The sequence below is a fragment of the Cervus canadensis genome, chromosome 27, assembly GCF_019320065.1.
Source record: "Cervus canadensis isolate Bull #8, Minnesota chromosome 27, ASM1932006v1, whole genome shotgun sequence".
In the NCBI taxonomy this organism is placed as follows: Eukaryota; Metazoa; Chordata; class Mammalia; order Artiodactyla; family Cervidae; genus Cervus; species Cervus canadensis.
The window spans coordinates 41,003,092-41,027,636 of NC_057412.1; the positions used below are offsets into that span (position 1 = coordinate 41,003,092).

The 24,545-nt window shown below is 38.4% G+C and overlaps 1 protein-coding gene across 2 annotated transcripts in view; it reads left to right on the forward strand.

Annotated features, from left to right (window-relative positions):
- Positions 1 to 24,545, forward strand: part of ADGRG7 (adhesion G protein-coupled receptor G7) — a 56,571-nt gene that overhangs the window by 20,141 nt on the left and 11,885 nt on the right. The window contains exons 4-13 of one of the 2 annotated variants that reach the window (XM_043448810.1): positions 3,229 to 3,338; positions 6,046 to 6,195; positions 7,481 to 7,584; positions 11,803 to 11,942; positions 12,056 to 12,163; positions 15,520 to 15,683; positions 16,243 to 16,398; positions 19,239 to 19,351; positions 21,673 to 22,019; positions 22,729 to 22,825. In XM_043448810.1, the coding sequence (XP_043304745.1) occupies positions 3,229 to 3,338; positions 6,046 to 6,195; positions 7,481 to 7,584; positions 11,803 to 11,942; positions 12,056 to 12,163; positions 15,520 to 15,683; positions 16,243 to 16,398; positions 19,239 to 19,351; positions 21,673 to 22,019; positions 22,729 to 22,825 (1,489 nt within the window). Of the gene's footprint in view, positions 1 to 3,228; positions 3,339 to 6,045; positions 6,196 to 7,480; positions 7,585 to 11,802; positions 11,943 to 12,055; positions 12,164 to 15,519; positions 15,684 to 16,242; positions 16,399 to 19,238; positions 19,352 to 21,672; positions 22,020 to 22,728; positions 22,826 to 24,545 lie in introns of those variants that run through there. The other variant, XM_043448811.1, reaches the window with a different exon arrangement.

Consider the following 24,545-nt stretch of genomic DNA (forward strand, 5'->3'; position numbering starts at 1 on the left):
CTTCATCTTTCTAGGTAGAAATGCAGTTGCGTCTGTCCAGTCCTTCACCTGTTTGAACATTTTAGGTTTTCATCTTGGAGCATTCTCTAGCTTCAGCATACCTTGCCTGAAGTGTGACAATGTTTTTTGCACAAAGGCTTTCCGAGAATAAAGGAGCAAATGGTATTTTCTGTTTCTAATATGCTTTCTGATGAGATCCAGGCTTTTGATGACATATGTGATTTTAATGCCAGATTGGGTAATATCTTCCAAGAGTAGCCCTTTAAATTCATGGACTCTTTTCCTGATAGCTTAGAGAGAGCCCATTGTGCCATGTGATTTCCCTAAATGTTTAAACAGCTCTTAGTTTGCATTGATTTTCATCTGTGGCATCTGGTGTCCTCCTGCCTCTCATACCTTCCTGGGGCTCATCATCCACTTCCTGCAGAACCAGATATCTCAGTAACTAACTCTGGCTTGTTTATGCAAGTGTTTGATTGAACTTCTGCCAATAATGAACCTGAGAAAATTTTCACATTTTATTTAGATATTTATTTCTGTGTGTGTCAGGTACTCTTTGAAGCACTGAATAAATTACATATGCTGCTCCTTCCGATGCCTTTCTTTGCTTTATTCTAAGAGATTATTGAGAGCAGCATCCCATTTGCTGAATCTAAATTGCCTCTGCCCACATATATCACACTTACTCAAGTATTCATTATTCTGTTCTTTACATAGTTCCTTCTAGCTTCTTAATAAGAGCTCAGAGATAAAAGAGGAGCTTCAACTATATTGGTACTTACTTCCGATGATATGTCAATAGATACATACTGTCTTAATTTTTATGTTTTTTATGTCTTAAATATTTCATTATAATTTATAAAAGAGATGTGGCTACAAAAAATAACTGTGCTATTGAGTTGGGAAGAGTAAAAATATCAGATATATACCTATCAAGGGATATCACAATTGCTTGAAATATATTACATTTTTGGAACAAGAGAATCACTACCTTTCACTTGGTTATGTATTTTTCTTTTCTTAGTAATCAGTATGAAAATGTTTGTATAGATTTCTAGGAAGGGAGGTTCAAGAGGGAGGGGACATATGTATACCTATGGCTGATTCCTGTTTATGTATGGCAGAAACTGATAAAATATTGTCAAGCAATTATCCTTCAATTAAAAATAAATAAATTTGAAAAACGATATAGATGTCAACAATTGGTAAATTTGCTTTTAGTATTATATTAATAATTACTTCTAATTAATTTGGCTTTATGTAGCAAATAACCAAAATACTTTTAATGATTTTGAGTGGATAGGTTCATACTTGTAAGTAATATAGAGGAAAAGATGCATTTGAACTGTGGCCACATAAAAAATAATATCCTACATAAATGTTTAAAATTTTCATTATGCCATAGAGTAGAAGTGGAGTGATCATATAAGAGTGAATTTAACCTTCTGCTTTAAGTGTTGTAGGGGCAACCTCTCGTTTTAGTGTTTCTAGTTGTTGCCCCTTAAGCAACTACCCAAAGCTGTCCTGAGAAGAGTTTACCTACTGATCAGCTGTCCCACTGATGACAACTGGTAGTGATTTTATCTATTTACAGGCTCTTAAGGACTAGTCAGCGGAGGACATCGAGATGCTGAGGCTCAGGTGATAATCCTAGGAAATAAACCTGATGATTTATTGAGAGCCAGTAACATACTCTGTAGATGCTGCAAAAACTGTAGAACTCTTTGCCTTTCATGTGTTACCCAGATTTGGGTAAAGAAGGAAAGATCACTATAGAATTCAGTATCTATACAGTCCATGAAATTCTCCAGGCCAGAATACTATGGTGGGTATCCTTTCCCTTCTCCAGGGGATCTTCCTACCCAGGGATCAAACCCAGGTCTCTCACATTGCAGGTGGATTCTTTACCAGCTGAACCACAAGGGAAGCCCAACAATACTGGAGTGGGTAGCCTATCCCTCCTCCAGCGGATCTTCCCAAGCCAGGAATCGAACCGGGGTCTCCTGCATTGCAGGCAGATTCATTACCAACTGAGCTATCAAGTAAGCCCATATAATTCAATCTCTAGGAGGAATTTTTCACATTGTTTCTGGTCTCTCAGACTAGTATTCTCTGTCACATCAAATTCAATGCCCTTATGTCCCTCATTTTTGGAAGGCAAACCTTCTTTGCAGACTTCAAAGGAAGAAAATAGTTGACTGATCTTTTGAATTCCAGATTTAAAAATCTAGACAAGTGGTATCTGCCTGAAATATTCATGCAGTGACTGTCTGATTCTCTTTTCCCTTGCTACTTATCAAAATAGCCCAAACTTACTGGCTGACAGCAATAAAGATAGAAGCTCCTCATAGTTCTGTGGGTTGACTGTGGCAGCTGGATTGTGTTGTAAGGTTTAAGATGATCTTATTCACATGAGGCTTTGGTGCTGCCTGTTAGCTGGAGGACTTCAGGTCTCTTCCACATGGCCTTTCACCCTCCAGTAGATTAGACCTGCTTCTTTATATGATGGTCTCAGGACAGCGTTCCAGGAGGGCGAAGACCTAAAGTTCAAGTCTTCCTGATGATCTAGGTTTTGGAAATCAAACAGTGTTATTTCTACCACATTTTGTTGGTCAAAGCAAGATTCAGGAAATGGAGGAACACACTTCACTTCTTGTGGGAGGAGCAGTAAAATCATATTGCGAAGGGATTATATGTACTGGAGCAGGTGGTTGCTTCCATTTTTCCAAGTATTCTTTATTTCTTCTTTTCTTTAAAAATGAAGTATAGTTGATGAACAATAATGTGTTAGTTTCAGATATATAGCAAAGTGATTCAGATATATATATGTGGGCAGAGGGGCTTCTGTGGTGGCTTAGATGGTAAAGAATCCATCTGCAATGAGGGAGAACTGGGTTCAATCCCTGGGTTGGGAAGATCCCCTGGAGGAGGGAAGGGCAACCCACTCTAGTATTCTTGCTTGGAGAATCCCCATGGACAGAGGAGCCTGCGTGCTGCAGTCCATGGGGTCGCAGAGTCGGACCTGACTGAGCGACTAAGAATATGTGTGTGTGTATTCTTTTTTTGTTTGTTTCTTTTCCATTGTAGGTTATTACAAGACATTGAATATAGTTTCCAGCGCTAAACAATAAACCTGTGTTTTTAAAAATCTAAATTACATATGGGAGTATGTACTTGTTAATCCCATAATCATAATTTATCCCTCCTTGCTGTTTCTTTTTATTAAAGCGGGCAATCCATTGGCAATTCGGCAGTGCATTAATGAAAATGGAGAAATAAAATTACAAAATGTGATGATAGGAAATTGTAATCAAAGTCTGGAAACCCTGGAAAAGCAGGTAGGCTATATGTTCCATGAGATGGGCAGTGGGAAAAAAGTTCAGACTGTACATACTCTCTGTTCTTCAGATACTTGATGCCAAACCAATGCTTTCAATACTCTCAGACTAGAAATAGCAAAGACTAGTAACTAAAACCATCCTTATAATTTAAAGTTGATATCCATTTGTGAAAGTGGACAGTTGGACGTGTTGGTTTGGCAAAGGTCAGCAAATGATAATTTATAGCATATTTTATTTTTTAGAACTATTTCAGTATTTTTAATAGCTGCATTTTACATTTGATATATATTATAAAGAAAATGAAAACATGTCTTTTCTCACTTTAGTTTTGGTATGGTACATTTTTTAATAAAATTTTATTTTTTGGCACCAAAAGCATTTTGTATTGGGGCATAGCCAATTAACAATGTTGTGGTAGTTTCAGGTCAACTGTGAAGGGACTCAGCCATACATATACATGTATCCATTCTCCCCCAAACCCCGTTACCATCCAGGCTGGCACATAACATTGAGCAGAGTTCCATGTGCTATACAATAGGTCCTTATTGATTATCCATTTTAACTATAGCAGTGTGTACATGACATTCCCTAGGTCCTTAACTATTTTTTAAATGGCCCAACATGTTTGACCACTGAAGTTTTGACTGAAAATAGATACCTAACATTTGATACCAAAAGGAAGGTAGTTTATGGTCTCTTGGATCAGAATAAAGAGTGTAAACAAACTATGATCAAAACCCCTTTGAAACAGGAAGTTCAAAACCTGATGCTGGTCTCAGAGCTGTATTCATGAGCAGGTGAAGTGGGAAATATAATTAACTATACTTTAATGCAAATTAGATTATTTTGACTAAGGATATACTCAAATGCAAATGCAAGGAATTGTAATACCTGGGATCGAGCAAGGGGGGGGAAGAAGAAATTTATTTTTATGTGTTCCTCTTGGCACTAGGCATGTTATGTGTGTTATCTCATTTAGTCCTTACATAACCTGTAGCTCAAACGGTAAAGAACCTGCTTGCAATGCAGGAGACCAGGGTTCGATCCCTGGGTTGGGAAGTTCCTCTGGAGAAGGGAATGGCAATCCACTCCAGTATTCTTGCCTGGAGAATTCCAGGGACAGAAAAGCCTGGTGGGCTACAGTCCATGGGGTCGCAAAGAGCCGGACATGACTGAATGACTAACACACACACAACCTCTGTGAGTTATATTTTCATTCTCATATTATAGATTATTCTAGCTAATCACACTTACATGTTTTTGAGTACTACTGCGTGCTAAATACTGTGCTGAACTTTTTATATGTGTTATTTTAATTTTAAAAGATCAGCATTGATGTGCCCATTCTATAGATGAGGAAAATGTCTCTGAGAGTGTCCTATTTTGCTCAGTGAACCACAGCCAAAAAGTGACGGAGACAGTCTTTAAAGTCCACACTGTACCACACTGGCTCCCTAATCTCAGTTGGGCAAGGGAGTGGGTGAGGATGAGGGTAGAGTGTGGAAATGGCTGCCAACCACATAGGTTGTATGGCTCAGACAGTAAGGAATCTGCCTGCAATGCAAAAGACCCGGGTTTGATCCCTGGGTTGGGAAGATCCCTTGGAGAAGGGGATGACAACCCACTCCAGTATTCTTGCCTGGCAAATTCCATGGACAGAGGAACCTGGCGGGCTACAGTCCATGGGGGTCACACAGAGTCAGACATGACTGAATGACTAACACTTGCACTTTCACACAGCTGGGGGAAAGGCTTCATGTTGTGGAGTCTGATAAGCCAGTTTTTGATCGTCATTTCTGTCATTTGTAAGCTGCATGAACTTTGTGTGAGCTCTATAACCTCTCCAAGCCTTTAAATAGGAATGAGGGTGCTCAACTCGCAATATTGTTTTGCGTATTAAATATAACACCTATAAAGCATCTAGTTAAATGCCTAACACATAGCAGAGACCTGGCCATTGAATGAGAACCTTGTTTCTACTGATTGGACATTGTTTCTGACTCTTCTGTAAGAGTAAATAGTCTGTGACCTTGGTTTGATTTTTGCAACGATGCTGCCATCTAGTGAAAAACTAAGCCACACAGACACATACGTATTAGCATTTGGCTCCACTAAAGATAATACGGATTAATATGTTTAGCCTCACAACCTAGAGCCTGGAGGTTCACTGGTGCCTGGATAGGTTTCCTAACTTCCCTAACACTATGTGCTGCAAAGCCAGCTTAAAAAATTTCCAGCCCATTGCAGGCTATAATTTTGTAAAATACTAATGAATTACTAGGAAAGTAAAGCAAAAAAGGCTTATAGGATAAAAATCCATTTTACAAATTACTAGATTCAACAGCGTAGAATTGTTATGTTTCTGACCGCTTTCAGTTTCCGTTTTTACCTCCCTATGGACCCTGTAGCAATCTGTGAACTACCATTGGTCCATGGGTTATACTTTGAGGTTATACTTTGAGGAGCCCTGATCTGGCATAGTTAATTAATCCTGGCAAGTATTAATAGTAAGGGCTGGGAAAGCCTCTGGCCTACATGTACTGTGTCCTTTATGCAAGGGAAAAAGCAGAACTGAAAAATGGAGTGGATGTGATGTTCATGAGGTTGGGGGTCAATTCAGTTCCAGCTTATTCAACTGTGTTGCTTACACAGTATTCAGGTGTAGTTTATAAAGTTAGGGCTTTTTTTTTTTTTTTTTAAACAGATTGTCAATATCTCAACACAGTCTCAAAGTATTTCTAATGAAGTCCAGATTTTAACATCGAATGCCAGTAAATTAACTCCTGAGAACATCATGTCTGCTACGAAAGTGGTTGGACAGATTTTTAACACATCCAGAAATGCTTCATCTGAGGTAAAACTCATATGGTTTTTAAAAAAGGGAGGGGAACAAAGAAAGACATCTCAAACTCTACTCCTTACTACAAGGTATGGGCTTGGGCAGGGTTTAAGTTGCTCAAAACCATATTGTAGAGCACTGTCTCTGAGAGATGTTCAAAGGAATATTGGTAAAAAAGGGCTTCTTGTCCAAATATTTGGGATAGTCACAAATGATTATCATGGTAAATCTTGTGGAAAGCCCTGGAATGAACAAGTCTGTTTCACTGTATTAATATGTTTATGAATTGTGTTTGACCTTTCACCTCTGTTCAGTTCCAAATAACTAGAGTTCCAAGAAACTCACTTTGGATCATGCTGTTTTAAACTGTGATCCCTTTCTGTTGAGCATATTTGAATTTTAGTCTTGGTTTTCCAAAAAATTGAGTTTAGTTTACATTTCTGATATCATAACCTGTTAAACTCTGGTACCTGAAAATGGTAACTGCAGGCAGCATTCACCAATTGGCACAGTTTAGGTACTGGCCTAGCAGGGTTTATAAACCACCAGTATGGAAGGACCCAGTGTCTGCTAGTTGGATATCAGCATGGCCTGAAAGCATCTGTTTTATTCTATTCTTTTTAAATAGTTTATTTTTTAAAAAATGTTTTTTGTTATCCTAGGTCCTTTGGAAAGAAAGTGGGATTCAAATTGCAAGTTAATAAATATGGAAATTGAAAGAAATATAATGGCTGCCAAACATAGAATTTATGACAGGATTAGCCCGTAAAGACAGAATGGTGTCACTATTCGTAAAGAAGGCAGTTAAAATGTAATCAGGTGTGGAGACATTGTGTGTGACATATTTCTGAGTTTTTAATTTTAAGAAAACTGGAAATAATTTCACTAAGCCTAATAGTTACTAGCAGTCAGAGTAAGTATAATTAAGGTCTTACATTAAGTATTGCGGACGGCGATGTTTGGAAGAGCCCTGTGCTCTTCTCATTTTGTTTCTGCCTCTGTGTCCAAGCGCCTGCTTTTGTGCTCTTGGGGTTGAGGGTGGAGGTTCTATGAAACACCTTGAGGTCAGATTCAGAGACCTGAGCCTCCTAATCAACTCAGTTTAGATCTTCACTGTGCCTTGCCTTTATTCTCTCTGCCTTCTTAGGGAGATTAAAAACCAAAGCTTTAGTTTTGAAAAACATCTCTAGATTACCATACCAACGGTGCCGCTTGATGCCGTGATCATTCATGGTAACTCTAATGATGATGATACTGTGCAGGGTGTCTTCTGTGATAATCAATACCTTCTTCCTCGCAGGCGAAAAAAGTTGCTGTGACAACAGTGAGTCAACTTCTAGATGCCAGTGAAGATGTTTTCCAAAGAGCTGCTACTGCTGCTGATAGTGATGATGCCTTTGCAACGTAAGCACAATTCCAGTTTGGAAGGAACACTTAATGCAGTGCTGCTTACTTTCCTAGGTTACAGCATTAACAGAGGTGTCTTTCTTTCTCCCGCGGATACACTAAACGGCTAATTCTCTGGAGTGCAGACTAAAGCCGTAGCTTTCTAACTCCTCATTGCAGGAGTGGCCATGGGCTGGGGCGTAGAGTAACTGGGATGATTCAGATCAGGACTTGTTTTCCCAGCCTGAGCCTGGCATGGCCACTGCGTACATAATTCTTCCAGCTCCTTTCTCAGTGCACAGAACTGCAAATAACAGTATAGCTTTGCAAGACACATTTCCAGCTCCCCTGCACCCCCAACCCCACCCTAGTTCAGCTCTTCCCGAGATCCTAGTGTAGTTTGATTAAGCTTTCCTTAGCTTTCCCAAGGCTACACTGAAAAAAAAAAAAGAGGATCCAACTCTGCCTGCTTTCTCTCTTTCGGATTCCTATGTCACGGATTATGTTTGGTTGCGCATTTATACTAAAACTTGTGTACTTTGTTCATAGAGGTCTCTCACTAGGATTCAATGTGTTTTTATCTTCTATACAGTTTTCTTAACTCTTTAAAAATTTAATTAAATATGCATACTCATTATAGAAAAAGAAACTATGTAGAGGAATGAAAATTTAAACATCGTCTCACCTTAACCTGTTGGTATATATTCTTCAAGATTTTTTCCTCTGTGTGTGTATATCCTACTACATACTCTTTTTTTTCTTTTAAGATTTTTTTGATGTGGACTATTTTTTAAAGTCTTTTGTTGAATTTGTTACAGTATTGATTTTGTTTTATGTTTTGTTTTTTGGCCACATGGCATGTGGGATCTTAGCTTCCCGACCAGGAATTGAACCCACATTCCTGCATTTGAAAGTGAAATCATGACCGCTGGACCACCAGGGAGGTTTCTACTACATATTTTTTTAATTTAGAACTTGTTTTTGTCACTTTATAATACCTTATAAACATCTTCTGAATATAAATACCTATGCATCTACATCATATTTTAGATTATTGCATAATATGAGTGAACTGTTATTTAAGCAGTTCTCTGCTGCTGAACATTTAGATAGCTTCAGGTCTTTTGATATTTTGAGCAATCAGCATTCTTGTACACAATCTTTGTTTGCATGACCTATTATTTCCTAGAAGTAGTTCTCAGTTCTCTAATAATTATGACCAATACCTATTTAGTGTTGAGTCTCCAAAGTGGAAGATGCACAAAAGCAGGAAGCAGAACATTCACAAGATTATACTTCTGAGAGATGGCGGTAGCGGTGTAAACAATTGAACTGGTATATTTCATGACTTCAGATTTCACTGGGAGTCTGGACCCTTCTCACTGGCAGTGTAGATGCTCCCATTTTTCTTGAAGCTGGAGAAGGAAGCACCCGTGAGATCCAGAGTCTGTGTTCAGTGAACTCCCGCCAGAGCTGGAGGCTCTGTGTTTGCAGTCTTGCTGGAGTCAGAGGGGAAGAGTGGATGTTTTTGGTGAGAAGGCTGAGGAAAGAGCCACTGCGGGATTCAGCTGAGAAAGTCACAGATCATGAGACAGATGAAAACACTGTCCCAACAATAAACATTTATGACTTTTATTGTCTTCTGGCATGGAAGGAAAACAAAAAAGGCTGTGTGATTTATGTGTTAATTCCAAATGGCATCAAAGAAGGTGTGTAAAGGAATAAATGAAACATTTAAATATAGGACATGTTGAAATATGAATTGATAAAACCACAATCAGACCCTCCTTCCTCCCGTTCTGAATTTCTAATCTACTTATTTTTCTAACGATGGGCTATCAGTTTACCCTGTCCCAGGTGATCTTTTGCGTAAACTGCTGTGGACTCAGGTCTTTATTCATATAGATAAGACTTCTATCTTCAGCTTCTAGCTCTAAGATCAGGTCACCAACCCTTTAGAAAAATCTTGGTGACCTGCCAGCAGAGGTACTCTCTCTCCTCTCTTCCTTGGAAGGAGATTGTTCCTTGAGGCAACTCTTCCACTGACCTGAGACCAGGGTGCAAATTCTCCTGATAGACACCAACCTTCGTGGTGTATCTCACTCTAATTTTCCATTCTTTCATTCCCAGGGGAGGGAAATAGCTTCCCTTATTTTCAACAGGAATAATTAAGCCTCTCATTTCAAATTTGTATTTGTTCTTACAATGATATGCTGTCTTTCCCCAGTATACATGGGAGGTTGGTTCCAGGACCACACTCTCTCTTACCTCATCTGCTCCTGACAGATACCAGAATTCCCAGATGCTCAAGTCCCTTATATAAAATGGTGTAGTTGGCTCTTTGTATCATCAGGAGGCTCCGCATTGGCAGATTCAACCAACCACGGATGTGAAACCTGAGATAAGGAGGGCCAGACATAATGACCTCTCTGGGCCCTGTTAAAGCCAGGCTTTTCTGATATAATTGCTGCACTAATGGAAGATTCCTGAGTGAAAGGGGATCTGATTGCTTCTTCTAGTCATTTGTACCAGGTTGATGGCCAGTCTCCTGACCGGCAACCCACCTATCATCCGATCATAATGACAAGAGGAGGAAAGAATAATATGGGAGGATTAAACGCCTTACACGTGGCCAAGGCTAGAGCAACCCTTAAAAACGGCAAACACTCCCACGCATCTAGCACATTTTCCCTGTTAGTCTTCAATGCCTGAAGAAGCTTCTCTTAGTGTCCCCAGTGTTTCACAGGTACTGAGCTTTTGGTGGATGCTCAGCAGATGCTGTTGGTGGAATGAATTATGTTCCTAGCAGGCTGGAGCCTTGTTAGGTGTTCCTCCTGTTGAAAGCAGCTCTGGGGTTTCATTGTTATTCATTAAGTGGGAAATATGTAGTGTGAATCGCTGAAAATTACAGAAAATAGTATTATGAAAGGAAAACTTTCGCAACAGTGACTTTACTTGACTGTTTCCTTATGAATGGTTACCACATTCTCTTTATGAAATTTCTTTAATTATTTAAAATTTTCTTTTTTTAATGTTACTTGGGGAAGGGAAAAGATATATTAATGGCAGGAATAAAGTTTCAGAATGAAGAATAATTACATTTTAATGAAATTTTTTCATTTCTGGGAAAATCAGATTGAACCTGTTGTCTTGGACATAGACATTTTGTTTTGTCGAGAACAGAAAAAGTGCAAATATTTTTATGGGAAACAGGAAAAAGAAACAATCTTATGACTTATTTTTGAAAGTCAAAGTCACTCAGTCATGTCCAGCTATTTGTGACCCTGTGGACTGTAGCCCACCAGGCTCCTCTGTCCATGGAATTCTCCAGGCAAGAAAACCGGAGTGGGTTGCCACTTGCTACTTCAGGGGATCTTCCAGACACAGGGGTTGAACCCAGGTCTCCCACATTGCAGGCAGATTCTTTACTGCCTAAGCCAGTTTATCTTTGGAGAACACCAAATTAACAGATGCCCTCAGCTCCCTCCCATTGTCCATCTGATCTATCTGTGAACTTATCCAGAGCAGAAACAAGCATTGTGAAAAGCTGCAATGCTTAGTTAATAGCTGAGGCAATGAGCTCGGTGTCCTGCTCCTCCATAATTCCCTATGAACTGTCACCTCAGGAGTCAGCACTTAAATGGTTTGAAATCCGTGGGCTTTGGGTGAGAGGAGAGAGTTAAAATACGTGGATATTGAGTCTCAACACTGGAGAAACAAGAATCACGTGACTGGTCAATGGGAGGGCGTGGCAGTGCTGTCCTTTTATGAGAAGATCAATATAACAAAGACTGTTTCTACTGGGAAATCTGTCCTCCTTGAATTCCAGCTTTCTGGCATCTGTATCCAAGGTACCCTACAGTAGGAGGAGTTTACCAGAAAACTTTCGGCTGTTCTTAACGGTACATTTGTAGTTTCATTGCCTCGTGGTCAGGAACCATGTCCTGTATAACTTTATTTTTTAATTTATTTTTAATTGAAGGATAGTTGCTTTACAATATTGTGTTGGTTTCTGCCATACATCGACATGAATCAGTTAAAAAAAGAAGAAGAAAGTACATGTAACAAAATAAGACTCTGATTAAAAAGAAAATCAATCTTGTTACAGGATCGTGCCAATATTGTGATTGCTTGAGTTCTGTGGGCATCCCTTGCTGCTGGAATGTGGGACACACACAACTGATTTTATAACAAGTCTCAATAATAGTGTGTTGTTACATTTTTTTTTCTATGCAGGCTTATTGAGCAAATGGAGACATATTCCTTGTCTTTGGGCACCCAGCCATTGATAGAACCTAATATAGCAATACAGTCAGTTAATTTCTCTTCAGGAGGCAATGAGGGGTCTACAGGTGTTCTGTTCACTGTACTGAAAGGTGAGCTGTTTGTTTCATGTTCTTGTAATAGCAGAGAATATTCTGCTACCAATAATGCTCTATTCATGAAAGTGTAGACTTTTATAAAATTCTGCTTTTTCTCCTTCTCATAGGAGCTAGCGATTCTCTGACTTTTGGTTCCACATCTGTAGAGGTAGACGTAGACAAACTGAATCCCGATGAACAGGCTGAACTTCAGATCTTGCTGAACACCTCGAAAAGTAGGTCTCAAATTACGTTACTTGAAAAATGCACTCAAATTCATGGAATTAACAGCTTAAAGTCCATTGAGCAAGAAATTATGTTTACTTAAGTTACATACTGAATAATTTGCATGTGAATATGTTTGAGCTCTGACAAATTTTGGTAATCTCAAGTCTATTATTCTAGGCCACAGAGATGATTTTTTCCCCCTGTCTTTCTTTTCAAAAACACTGGAGGGTGACAGAATTGAAATGCTCTGGCTTATGAACACAATCTGTTTTCCACCAAAAATGTAGCCAAATGGCTCAGTTTTATACTTAAAAATACACTTAAAAAGTACTCAGTCATAAACTTTGCCCATGTTTACTAGTGGAATGGTACTCACAGGCTTAAATTCATCCTATTGACTTGTCCTTGGGATACTTTATGTAATTGACAGTCATCATGTAGCAGTACTGATTTTCAGTTATCTCCTAGTATGGTGCCCATCATGAGCTCCTTATCATCTTGCATATAACCTTTTAGAAATTCTTGTGTCTAATTTGTCATGGCTGTACTATTCAAAGTCTAAAACTGACAATTTGACTGCAATAAAACAGACTGAATGCACACATTTGCTTTTATTTTCTCTCCAAATAAAAAATCCAGTGCCAAAAAGTACATATTTTAGAAAGACTAAATTCATAATTCTCATTGGTTATATAATTCTAATTGGCTAACTGATTCTTACAAATATCTTCCCTCCAGTCTTTTACTTGGTAAAAGTAAATAGTAGCTATCTTTTACTTGGTTTTTCATGTCATTTATCATACACAAATTTTACTTTATAATGCAGTCCAGTGCATCAATCTTTTTTTCTATAACTGGTGTTTAAATCCATTGCTCTACTAAAGTCACAATTATAGTCTTCTATATTGTCTTCTGAATATTTTTAGTGTTTAATTTTACATCTAAGTCTTTAATGAATCTGGAATTTGTGTTTGTGTTTGGTGAAAGGTAGATATAATTTTTAATTTCATATAAACTATCATTAGAATCAAATGGGTTGAAGTAACACTGTCTAGAGTCAAAGACTCAGGTTGGACTAAAAGGAGCATGTTTTTATATTAAGTTTTTTAAAAAGACTTCAAGATTGAAGTGTATGAGCAAAACTTATTGGAAATACAAGGTCACATCAACAACCTTGTGTTATAGGGAGAAATACAGAGTTACTCTAGAAACTGAAGATCAAGTAGACAAAATATAGCTAATAAATTTGACCTTTATATACATTTGTGTGTGTATGTAGTTTTATAGACAGAAAATAGATAATAAAAATTATTTTCAAATATCTATGGAGTGCTTCAAAAACTATTAGGCCAAATAGAAAAACTTACACATTTTACCTATGGCCGATTCATGTTGATGTATGGCAGAAACCAACAGAATATTGTAAAGCAATTATCCCTCAATTAAAAATAAGTTAATTAAAAAATAAAGCTATACAGGACATAGTTCCTGACCACAATTCAATGAAACTATAAACGTACCATTAAGAATAGCCAAAATTTTATCCAATTAGAAATTTTAAAATACCATTGTTAGAAAGGAAATTAAAGGACAGATTACAGATTACTTGAAAATTAGTAGCAATGAGAACTCCATAGATCGAACCCTATGGAATATGGACAAAGATGTAATTAAAGGAATGTGTATTTCCCTTAATAAATCTATTCGATAATAAGAGAAATTGTTAAAAAATAAGCATTCACCTAAAGAGGCATAAAAAGTAAAATAAATTGCTAGCAAATCTAGAAAAGAGGAATTAATAAAATGGCATAAATTAATAAAAATGGGACATAATTAACAAATGCTAGATGGATAAACAAAATATTGATTCCATGAAAGGCTAATGAAATATACACAAGCGTCTGATAAATTTGATCAAGAAAAGAGAGAGAAAATATAAGTAAACATCAAGGAGGATTATATCTTGAAATATGGAGATTCTTTTAGAATTATAAGATAATGGTAAGCATAATTTGTTCTAGTGAATCTAATTATCTAGATGAAAAGATAATTTTCTAATAAACAACCAGAATACTGTAGGAATGAGGAGAGGGGTGAGTAGGGAATTTCATTTTTTAAATGTATATACTTATATGGATTTGGGTTTTACATCAAGCATGTCATTCTTTTATAAAAATAAGATTAAAAAGCAGCCATACTACATTACGGTTAACTTTGTCACTTAGTGTGACAGAGAAGGAACAATTTGGCGGGCTCAGTGTGACGTGAGAGCTCTTCAGAAGCCAATGTCTTTATTTCCCAGAAGAGGACAGAGCAAAGTGGGGGCTGTGGAGGATGTGTGGGGGGCTGTCAGGGCCTTACCTACCAATCTCTCAAAGCGCAAGACTGATTATGCTGGTCCCATCACCACCATTCTAGTTTTCTCTGTACTTGTATATAATATCTATGTGTGTATGTATATACACACAGAGACACATGAGCACACACACAAATACATGCAAGCTTTTCACTTGTAAAAGATATCAGAGTTTAGGGAATTTATTCAGCTAAAATGTATCTTCATTGTTGCTTCTGTTGTTTTAAATCTGGCCCAGAGGTCTGTAAAGTGTCAGGAGGCAGCTCAAAGGGGGCTCTGTTTGACCATTGCCATGGCCAGCAGCCCCCTGCTGCAGCCATGCTCTGGTAGGGTCTCTGAGAAGCAGCGGACCACTTTTTCCAGTGTCCTGAAGGAATGTGTCCCAGTCATCTTTCAGCCTTGGGGAAAAAGCCTGTGATTGTCCTGAAATAGCGAAGACCAGTCGTTCAAGAGCTGATGGAAAGTATTTACTCCGTTGAAAGAATCCCTGCTATGCGTAACTTGAGCTGCTGGCTCTGTGATTTAATAAACTGGTCTCTGCTCAGTCCCTCTGAATAGGAGCCAGACCTCCCAGAGCATTCCTCTAGGCACTGCTGTCCTGATGCTCACTCTCTGCTGTTTCTTATTCGATGACTGTCAGTGGGGCAGCAACATGGTCTTGAGCTACCTGCACATTATGTTCACTGTCTCACTGCATAGAAAGCAAGGATGTTTACTTTATACATGAGATCCTTTTGGTATTTTTTTTTTAGGTGGATTAGGCAGAAATTATGGTTTCCATTTAGAACATAAGGAATCTTAGGAAAAAAATGAATGTGGGTGGAATGGCCAACCATATGTTATATGTGTTAATTAGATGCTACTGTTAAATAAAGGCAGCCAGCAGACCTTTATCTTCTGTATTTCACTTGAGTGTTAAGCAGTCAGGCAGCTTAGTGATGGCATGGGACTTTCTTACTTACCCTAGGGTTCCCTTATTGATTTTAGTGTCTTTTTCCCCCCTCACAGTTAATGTCAAGGCATGTGGCTTTGTAGTGTATCAAAACAACAAGCTTTTCCAATCAAAAACTTTTATAACTAAATCAGACTTTAGTCAAAAAATTGTCTCAAGCAAAACAGATGAAAACGTGGAAGATCAGAGTGCTTCTGTTGAAATGGTCTTTAATCCAAGGGTGAGTCTTCCCATTAACAGAAATAATTCAGCCCACTCTTGAAAAGCAGGGACAGTTTGGGCAAAAGAAATCCACAGAACACCTCTTTGAAAGTTTGTATGATAGGACTGACTTTAACTTATCCCCCATCCATATTTTTATCACACTAGCTAAGTGCAAAATTAATTGCTTTGAATTCTATATCCTCTTTCTTCTCCTTAATCTGTAATAAAGATGTTATGCTTTGTATCAGTACATATCGTACATAATCATACAATTGATTTCTCATTCGGGTAGCTCAGATGGTAAAGAATCTGCTTGCAATGCAGGAGACCTGCGTTCAATCCTTGGCTGGGGAAGATCCCCTGGAGAAGGGAATGGCAACCCATTCCAGTGTTCTGACCTGGGAAATCCCACGGACAGAGGAGTCTAGTGGGCTCTACAGTCCATTAAGTTGCAAAGAGTCAGACATGACTGAGTGACTAAAACTTTCACTTCAGGCTTATCTTAGCCTAATGATTTTTTCCACACAGTTAAGCATCTTGAAAAAATCACTTGCCATTGTTTTATTAATTCACAGTACAACCGAACAGAATTCCAGCTTCATTCCTATGCCTGCGTCTATTGGAATTTTTCCATGAAGGATTGGGACACACACGGCTGTCACAAACGGGGGGCCACTGATGGATTTCTATACTGCTACTGCAACCATACTACTAACTTTGCAGTATTAATGGTAAGGGTTTACATGGTAATCTCTTTCTGGACAAGAGTTTTACTTATACACGATTCTGTTGTGTGCTGATTGGAGATAACTTGGGGATTAGTTTCCATAGACACTCAACTCAACGTAGATTAAATGGGAAAACAAGGAATGAAGTTAGAGAATAGGAGAAAAAAGTGCTGGTAAAGGCAATTAGAATAGAGCTTTTTGCAAAATAGTCTCAAGATAGATGAAGTCAGTACTGTGTATTTAATAATGAGAAGGGAGCCCATGTGCAAAAGAGGAGCTGACAGACTCCATTCAGCTAACTTGCATGTGTAACTTGCATGTCTGAAGCATGAAGTTGCTACAGCCAGAGCTGAGTGCTAAAGATGGGTCAGTATGTACATAGCTGTGGGTGAGTTTGAATAAGTTACCCAAGCTTTTTCCATTATAATCATCTACGTTACTAAGTGTATGCCAGAAGGTAGGAGAGGAAGAGCTTACTTGTCCTCTAGTTACTCTATGTGTTCTTTTCACTCTGGTGCTACGCTGTGTGAGCAACTGGTCACGGCTTTGGTATGCAGGTGTTTACACACCTCTTGAGAGTTCTTGAACCGACCTTTTTAGGAAGAGGAGCTTCATTTATTGCATTTCCAGAAACCTATTATTCTGGCAAAAGGAAAAATATTTATTTTTCATGCTAGATGGAATGTTTTTATACTGCAGTGGAATGGGGAGGGATGCAGACTGTCTTCTCCTTATTAAGGGGCTCTTAACACTATAAATCTTCCAAAGAAGTGGATGTTTTAATTTTCTGTTAGCTAAGAAATACTCGTATTTGGGAAGCTAATGGGGATCACAACATACTGGTATAGCATAAAATATCAAATTAAAGAGTCTTGCTTTTGAAATATTTTTGATGTAATTATCATTTTAATTACCAAATATTTGAAATTCATTTTGATTATTTTATAACTTGCATTATAGAGAGATCTGCTTTCTCAATCAGAAAATGGTAAAGATAAAATTCTAATGTTTTTGATATCTTAAGATCATTAGTATTACTGAATAGCTGTGTAAAACTCAGATTGCTTTACATATTAAATGATACAGGTTATATGTTCATAGTTTTTTTCCTCCTGTTTTGAGGTCAGACTTTCAACTGTTCTTACTAATATCTGAATCTGCCTCAATGCCCACATATTAATATTTATCATTACTTTTGAGTTGCAAAATTTTTAAAAGGTGATTAGAATTGTATTAATATATAAAGTTTAAGAGCAGATAGACTCTGAGTGAACAGATGATTTCTAAGATCTAAATATCTATATATTCTATGATTCTTTGTCATCTACTTAGTATACTACATGTAGGAAGTAATGTGACGTTTTTGCCTTATAATTTTTTTATTTTTTTAACATAATTTTGTTTGTATTTATTTGTTTTTAGCCATGCTGGGTCTTTGTTGCTGCCCGGGCTTTTCTCTAGTTGCGGTACACGGGCCTCTCGTTGTGCTGGCTTCTGTCGCTGAGGAGCGCAGGCTTGAGGGTGTGAGGGTTTCAGTAGCTGTGCTACTTGGGCTCGTAGTTGGTGCCTGGGCCTAGTTGCCCGTGGCATGTGGGATCTTCCCAGATCAGGGATCAAACCTGTGTCCCTTGCATTGGTCCCTTGCATTGAATCTGCAAAGCAGATTCTTTACCACTGAGGTAAAGCCCTCAGGAAAGCCCTTATGATTATTTTTAAAATGAAGTTTATTTTTATTTTTTTCCTACTAAAGCAATACATACTCAATGCATATAGAGTGAAAGTCTACTTATTAAGCAGAAATATACTGATATGGAAAAATGTTTATGATATTTAAACATTAAAATAGCAATTTGAAAATAGTCTGATTATGTTAACAACACCCTGTATATTTGTGCAAGAGACGTAGATAATATTTGTAAACACATTAGAAAAGGTCGCCTCTGGGGAATTCCCTGGTGGCCCAGTTGTTACGGTGTGCTTTCCCACTGCAGGGGGCACGGGTGTGATTCCTGGTTGGGGAACTAAGACACCACAAGCCACCTGGCAGAGCCAAAAATAAAAATACACCTCTGGAGAAGAGATGGTAGAGTTTGATGTGGGGTAATATCAGTAAAGAGGAACTTGTGTGTTTTAAAATTATATCTCTATGTTTAAGTTTCATGTTTTATAAATAAGCATATACAGCTTTTCTAATAATAACAATTTTGAAAAATTAAAAAGTACAGGCAGGCAAAAATAATTCTGTACATATGTCTTTATTCACCCAGTGACCACCATTATTACCTCTCCACATTTCTAAGAGTACATACTCATATGGAACATACTTTTCTGAGACTGTAAACTAAAATACTGGGGTGATATAGATATATTTCACAAAGGTTAGGTCCCCCTTTCCAAAAGCAAAAATGAACAGAATCTTGTGAATATCTTTTCATATCCAGAAAAATATTTCTGCAACTTTATTTTTAGTACATGAGCTTAGATGTGCAGGTTTCCCCTTGGATTACAGTTGTGCATACAAATAATGTAACAGGTAAATAACACAACTCTAGCCAATTTAGATAACACAAACAACTTTGATTTTAGACATTGAGGAATAGTGTTTATGTCTTCCCTCACTGAATTAGATAACTGTTCTCAAGCTGCTATTTCATGAATACTGCTTAGAGATGAAGGGGTTGATTTATTTCCTTTTAAAATATATCTTTATATAAAAAGACATATCTGGATATTTTGACCAACATATTTGACTGTTTTAACCAATGTAACTCTTTACAATGTTGACTTTCATAGATATTTCAGAGTAGCTATTTTAAAATAATGAATCTTAACTTATTTTCCAGAGTTTCAAAAAGAAATATAAATATCCTGAATCACTAGATGTATTTTCCACATTTGGATGTGCACTGTCCATTGCTGGTCTGGCTCTCACAATTATATTTCAGATCGGCACCAGGTAAGAAGAGAAGCAAGCTCATCTCTTGAGAGAAATTGTTACCCTGATATTATTTCCTCTCAGCATATTTCCGTTAGAATACAGCCTCTTGGAACTAGAAAGGAAATGAGATTTAGTTCATCATTCTCATTTTATAGGACACTCAGCCCTGGAGAGGCTAAGAAATATTCATAAATAAATATATAACTACAAAATTTGTTAAGTGACTTGAAGGAAAATTACATACCATATTTATCAAGTAAAATTAATGTGGTCCTATAGCTCATTAATGGGCTTCCCTAGTGGCTCAGTGGTATAGAATCTGCCTGTCAAGTAGGAGACATAGATTTGATCCCTGGGTAAGGAAGATCCCCTGGAGAAGGAAATGGCAACCCACTCAAATATTCTTGCCTGGAAAATTTCATGGACAGAAGAGTCTGGTGGGCTACAGTCAATGGGGTCACATAAGAGTCAGATACGACTAAATAACAACACTAACTCATTAATGCCATAGTTCCTTAGTATTGAACACTTTCACTTTCACTTTCATACCATAATATACAGAGAACTATGATACGTCGTGAGTTTTAAAGAGTACTTGGATTTACACCCTCAAATTATATCTTCAGATGAAGGAACAGTCCTCTGGCATGTTTTACATTGTGTTTAGTTGCTCAGTCTTGTCCAACTCTCTGCAACCCCATGTACTGCAGCCCGTCAGGCTCCTCTGACCATGGGTATACTCCAGGCAAGAATACTGGAGTGGGTTGCCACGCCCTCCTCCAGGAGATCTTCCTGACCAGGGATCAAACCCAGGTCTCCTGCATTGCAGATAGATTCTTTACTGTCTGAGCCACCTGGGAAGCCCTCTTTTACACTCGGTTCAGTTCAGTCCAGTCGCTCAGTCGTGTCTGACTCTTTGCGACCCCATAAAGCACAGCATGCCAGGCCTCCCTGTTCATCACCAACTCCCGGAGTTTACTCAAACCCATGTCCATCGAGTCGGTGATGCCATTCAATCATTTCACCCTCTGTCGTCCCCTTCTCCTCCTGCCCTCAATCTTTCCCAGCATCAGGGTCTTTTCCAATGAGTCAGCTCTTTGCATCAGGTGGCCAAAGTATTGGAGTTTCAGCTTCAACATCAGTCCTTCCAGTGAACACCCAGGACTGATTTCCTTTAGGATGGACTGGTTGGATCTCCTTGCAGTCCAAGGGAATCTCAAGAGTGTTCTCCAATACCACAGTTCAAAAGCATCAATTCTTTGGCACTCAGCTTTCTTTATAGTCCAACTCTCACATCCATACATGACTACTGGAAAAGCCATAGCCTTGATTAGACGGACCTTTGTTGGCAAAGTAATGTCTCTGCTTTTGAATATGCTGTCTAGGTTGGTCATAACTTTCCTTCCAAGGAGTAAGCATCTTTTAATTTCGTGGCTGCAATCATCATCTGCAGTGATTTTTGGAGCCCAGAAAAATAAAGCCAGCCACTGTTTCCACTGTTTCCCCTGTTTCCACTATTTACCATGAAGTGATGGGACTGGATGCCATGATCTTAGTTTTCTAAATGTTGAGCTTTAAGCCAACTTTTTCACTCTCCTCTTTCACTTTCACCAAGAGGCTCTTTAGTTCTTCTTCACTTTCTGCCATAAGGGTGGTGTCATCTGCATATCTGAGGTTATTGATATTTCTCCTGGCAATCTTGATTCCAGCTTATGCTTCATCCAGCCCAGCATTTCTCATGATGTACTGTGCATATAAATTAAATAAGCAGGGTGACAATATACAGCCTTGACGTACTCCTTTTCCTATTTGGAACCAGTCTGTTGTTCCATGACCAGTTCTAACTGTTCCTTCCTGACCTGCATACATTAGAAGCTCTGTTTTACATTAGAAGACCTTGTTGTGGGCCATAGAAATATAAACATATTGTGGACTAAGCATCACTTTGTCCACAGATAATTTGGTCCTGGCTGCCAGGCCATCTGCTGCATTCCTTTAGTTGTATCAGGTCACTTGGAGGGGGATACACAGGGCCTGGAAATTCCTGGAAATAGAGTTAACAAAAGGGCATTTCTGGAGAACAGCTGTCACCTTTGATTAGAACACAGTTTCAAGAAAGGAGGTATCAACCTGTTTTCTTGAACTCACTTCTTTGTGGGAATCAGATGAGGAGAGATTGTTTCTCTGATGTAGTTGGGAAGGTCTATCTACCAGCTGGCCCAACTGGGCTATGAGCTAGGTTTACATGGGTAATAATATCCTTTTGTCACCTCACGATTTCACTAGAGTTTCTTTTTTTGTAGCTGCTTTGTTTATTTAATTGTATTTTTCATTTTCAGGAAAGTCAGAAAAACCTCAGTCACCTGGGTGTTGGTTAGTCTGTGTGCGTCCATGTTGATCTTCAACCTCTTCTTCGTGTTTGGAGTTGAAAACTCCAATAAGAACGTAGAGACAAGCAGTGGTGAGACCAGTGGTGCTAACCTGAGTGAGAATGAAATGCTCAGACAGGACACTGTTGTCGTCGCGAATCCCAAGTGCACTGCGGTTGCTGTCTTGCTGCACTACTTTGGGTTAGCGACCTTTGTCTGGATGGGACTCAGTGCGGCCCAGCTCTGCTTCCTTCTGATTAGGACCATGAAGCCACTTCCTCAGCATTTCATCCTCTTTACCTCTTTAATTGGATGGGGTAAGAGTTTGCTTCTCCACTTGCTCAGAAATTTAATTTTGTTGAAAGCATTTAATTTAGACAAACCCCTGTGGAAGACCTAGTAGTACCAGGCCTTCAGATAGGGGAGATGGAAAACCTAGCAATCACTGAGAGTGCCTTCTGTCTACTGAGGGAGTGTCTTCTGAGAAGAAGGCAGGTATGATCAAGGCATCTATCCTAAACACATTCTATGCTAACTTCAAAATGTTCATTTCCTTTAACATCTCTGTTAATTAGACTTGAAATTTAGACCACAGGTAATCAACCTTCTGGCTACTTTAAAAAAAAAAATATTTCAAGACAGTCAGAGGGTCTCTTTCAAGAAAAATAATTTGAAAAATTTAATGGGTTCCTGCAAAGGAGAGTTGTTTTAGTGTTATCTAAATTTAAATTTATTCAAATGAAAGAGGAATTGAGCCATTTAAGAGTGGACATTGTGTTAACAGTTACAAAAAGATTGGAAATGGTATAGGATTGGTACGCGTAGCCAACATTGAAAGGGGAAAAGAAAACACTGAAAAACTATGTCCACTGTTGAACTGCATCTGTAGATCACTTAGTACATTGTCTGTAGTGGAAAGAACAATACATCCTGAAAAAGATCAGATGTATAATTCATTCATAGTCTTTTATAATTAATCCCAGGCTTGAGTAAATTATTTATTCTGCGATTGTCTTTATCACCTAGGAGTCCCGGCTATAGTGGTGGCTGTGACAGTGGGAATTATTTGTTCTCAGAATGGAAATAATTCACAGTGGGAGTTAGACTACCGGCAAGAGGAAATGTAAGTTTTTATTTTTTTGAGTGTAGCTATTCAATGACATCGAGTCCAAAGGTCCTTGTAATATGCATCTCACCTTATAATTGTCATATTATAACTGTGTATTTTAAATTAACAAAGAGCACATTATATTTTAAATGTGATGACATGAATATTTCCTATGATAAATCCATTTACAGAAGAAGTAATTACCTTCCTTCTAAATTTATAAATGTGAACTTTTTAATATTAAATTTGTCTTCTTTCATTACCTCTGAAAATCATTGGGAACAAGAACTGTGATCCTTAGTAACCCCTTATCTTAGTCTCTTATCTAGAAAATGGGAATAACAATAATAGTAATACCTGCTCTGGGGTTACTGTGAGGGATCAAGCAAGTGTGAAAACAGTTTATAACTTGAGCACTCTCCATCCTTATGAACCAATTCTGTGTTGATACGATTATAGTGAGTGTTTCATGATGATTTATCATGCATAAATTCTCTCTGTGACTCCCGCATGAATAATTAACTGTCAATAATGGGAGTCCCTGCATGTACACATTGCTATATTTAAAACAGATAACCAACAGGGACCTATTGTATCACACATGGAATTCTGCTCAATGTTATGTGCCAGGCTGGATGGGGGGGGAGTTTGGGGGGAGAATGGATACGTGTACATGTATGACTGAGTCCCTTTGCTATTCACCTGAAACTACCACAACTTTGTTAGTCGGCTATACTCCAATACAACATAAAAAGTTTAAAATTTGGGGAAAAAAACAGTGGGAGTACCTGAATGCATGCTATTTGCTTGAGGAGATGGTATTTGTATGAGGAGATTGAGAAGAAAGCTAGGGTGAACTCTATGTGTAGTTCTGCTGCCAAATGGTAACGGCTTTTTAATTTATTTTTCCTTCTTACTTTATAAATGCAGTCATTCTTATTCTTGGATTCTGCTTTAATTCTCAGACCAACTTAGATCAGAACAGAGCTCTCGGAAATGTGCAAGTATACACAAGGGAAGGCTGTGGTGTCAGGGCGCTCACCTATTTCTAGGTCTGACCATGACCAAGTGTAAAATAGGGAGCTAACTGCCTGGCTTGACTTTAGCAGCCACATGCCCCAGACACTATTTTTTTTCCATTTAATTGAGATTAAATATCTTTTGATGAGTTTAAAATTTTTAATTCCACAATTGAAGATCAAGCAGATGCAGATATCTCATGGGAGAGGTAATTCACTCAAATTGCATTATTATTAATTTCCCACCCTAACTAGCCACAGGGTTAGACCCACGCCTATAGAAGTCTTCAGTAGAAAGAGGCCTGCTGTCTTAAATTTATTCACACTGAGATGTAAAGAACTGGGAGCAGATTCTTTCCCGAGTACAGTATTAGATGTTAGGCAAGACGCTGGCAACTGAAAATAAGAGTTGGGAAGAAAGGAAAGGATGTGTAACATGAATATCAGCGTCATCTTGGACCCTTATCCTCCCTTTCCACCCGGTACACATGCATCAAGGTTCACATTTCTTCAGGATATGTTTAGAAAGAGGAAGGACTTTTTGGGTTTTCTTGAGTCATGCTCCCAGAAGTTGCTTCTCAATATACCATACTCCCTGCCCCCAACCGTGGCTCCCGGTTGTACCAGTCATGTCTGAAATCCCTACCCCAGTTCCCTTGACGTGCTGCTGCTGCTTCTGCCAGGACCCAACTAAGGGGTGACTGCAGGACAGGCCA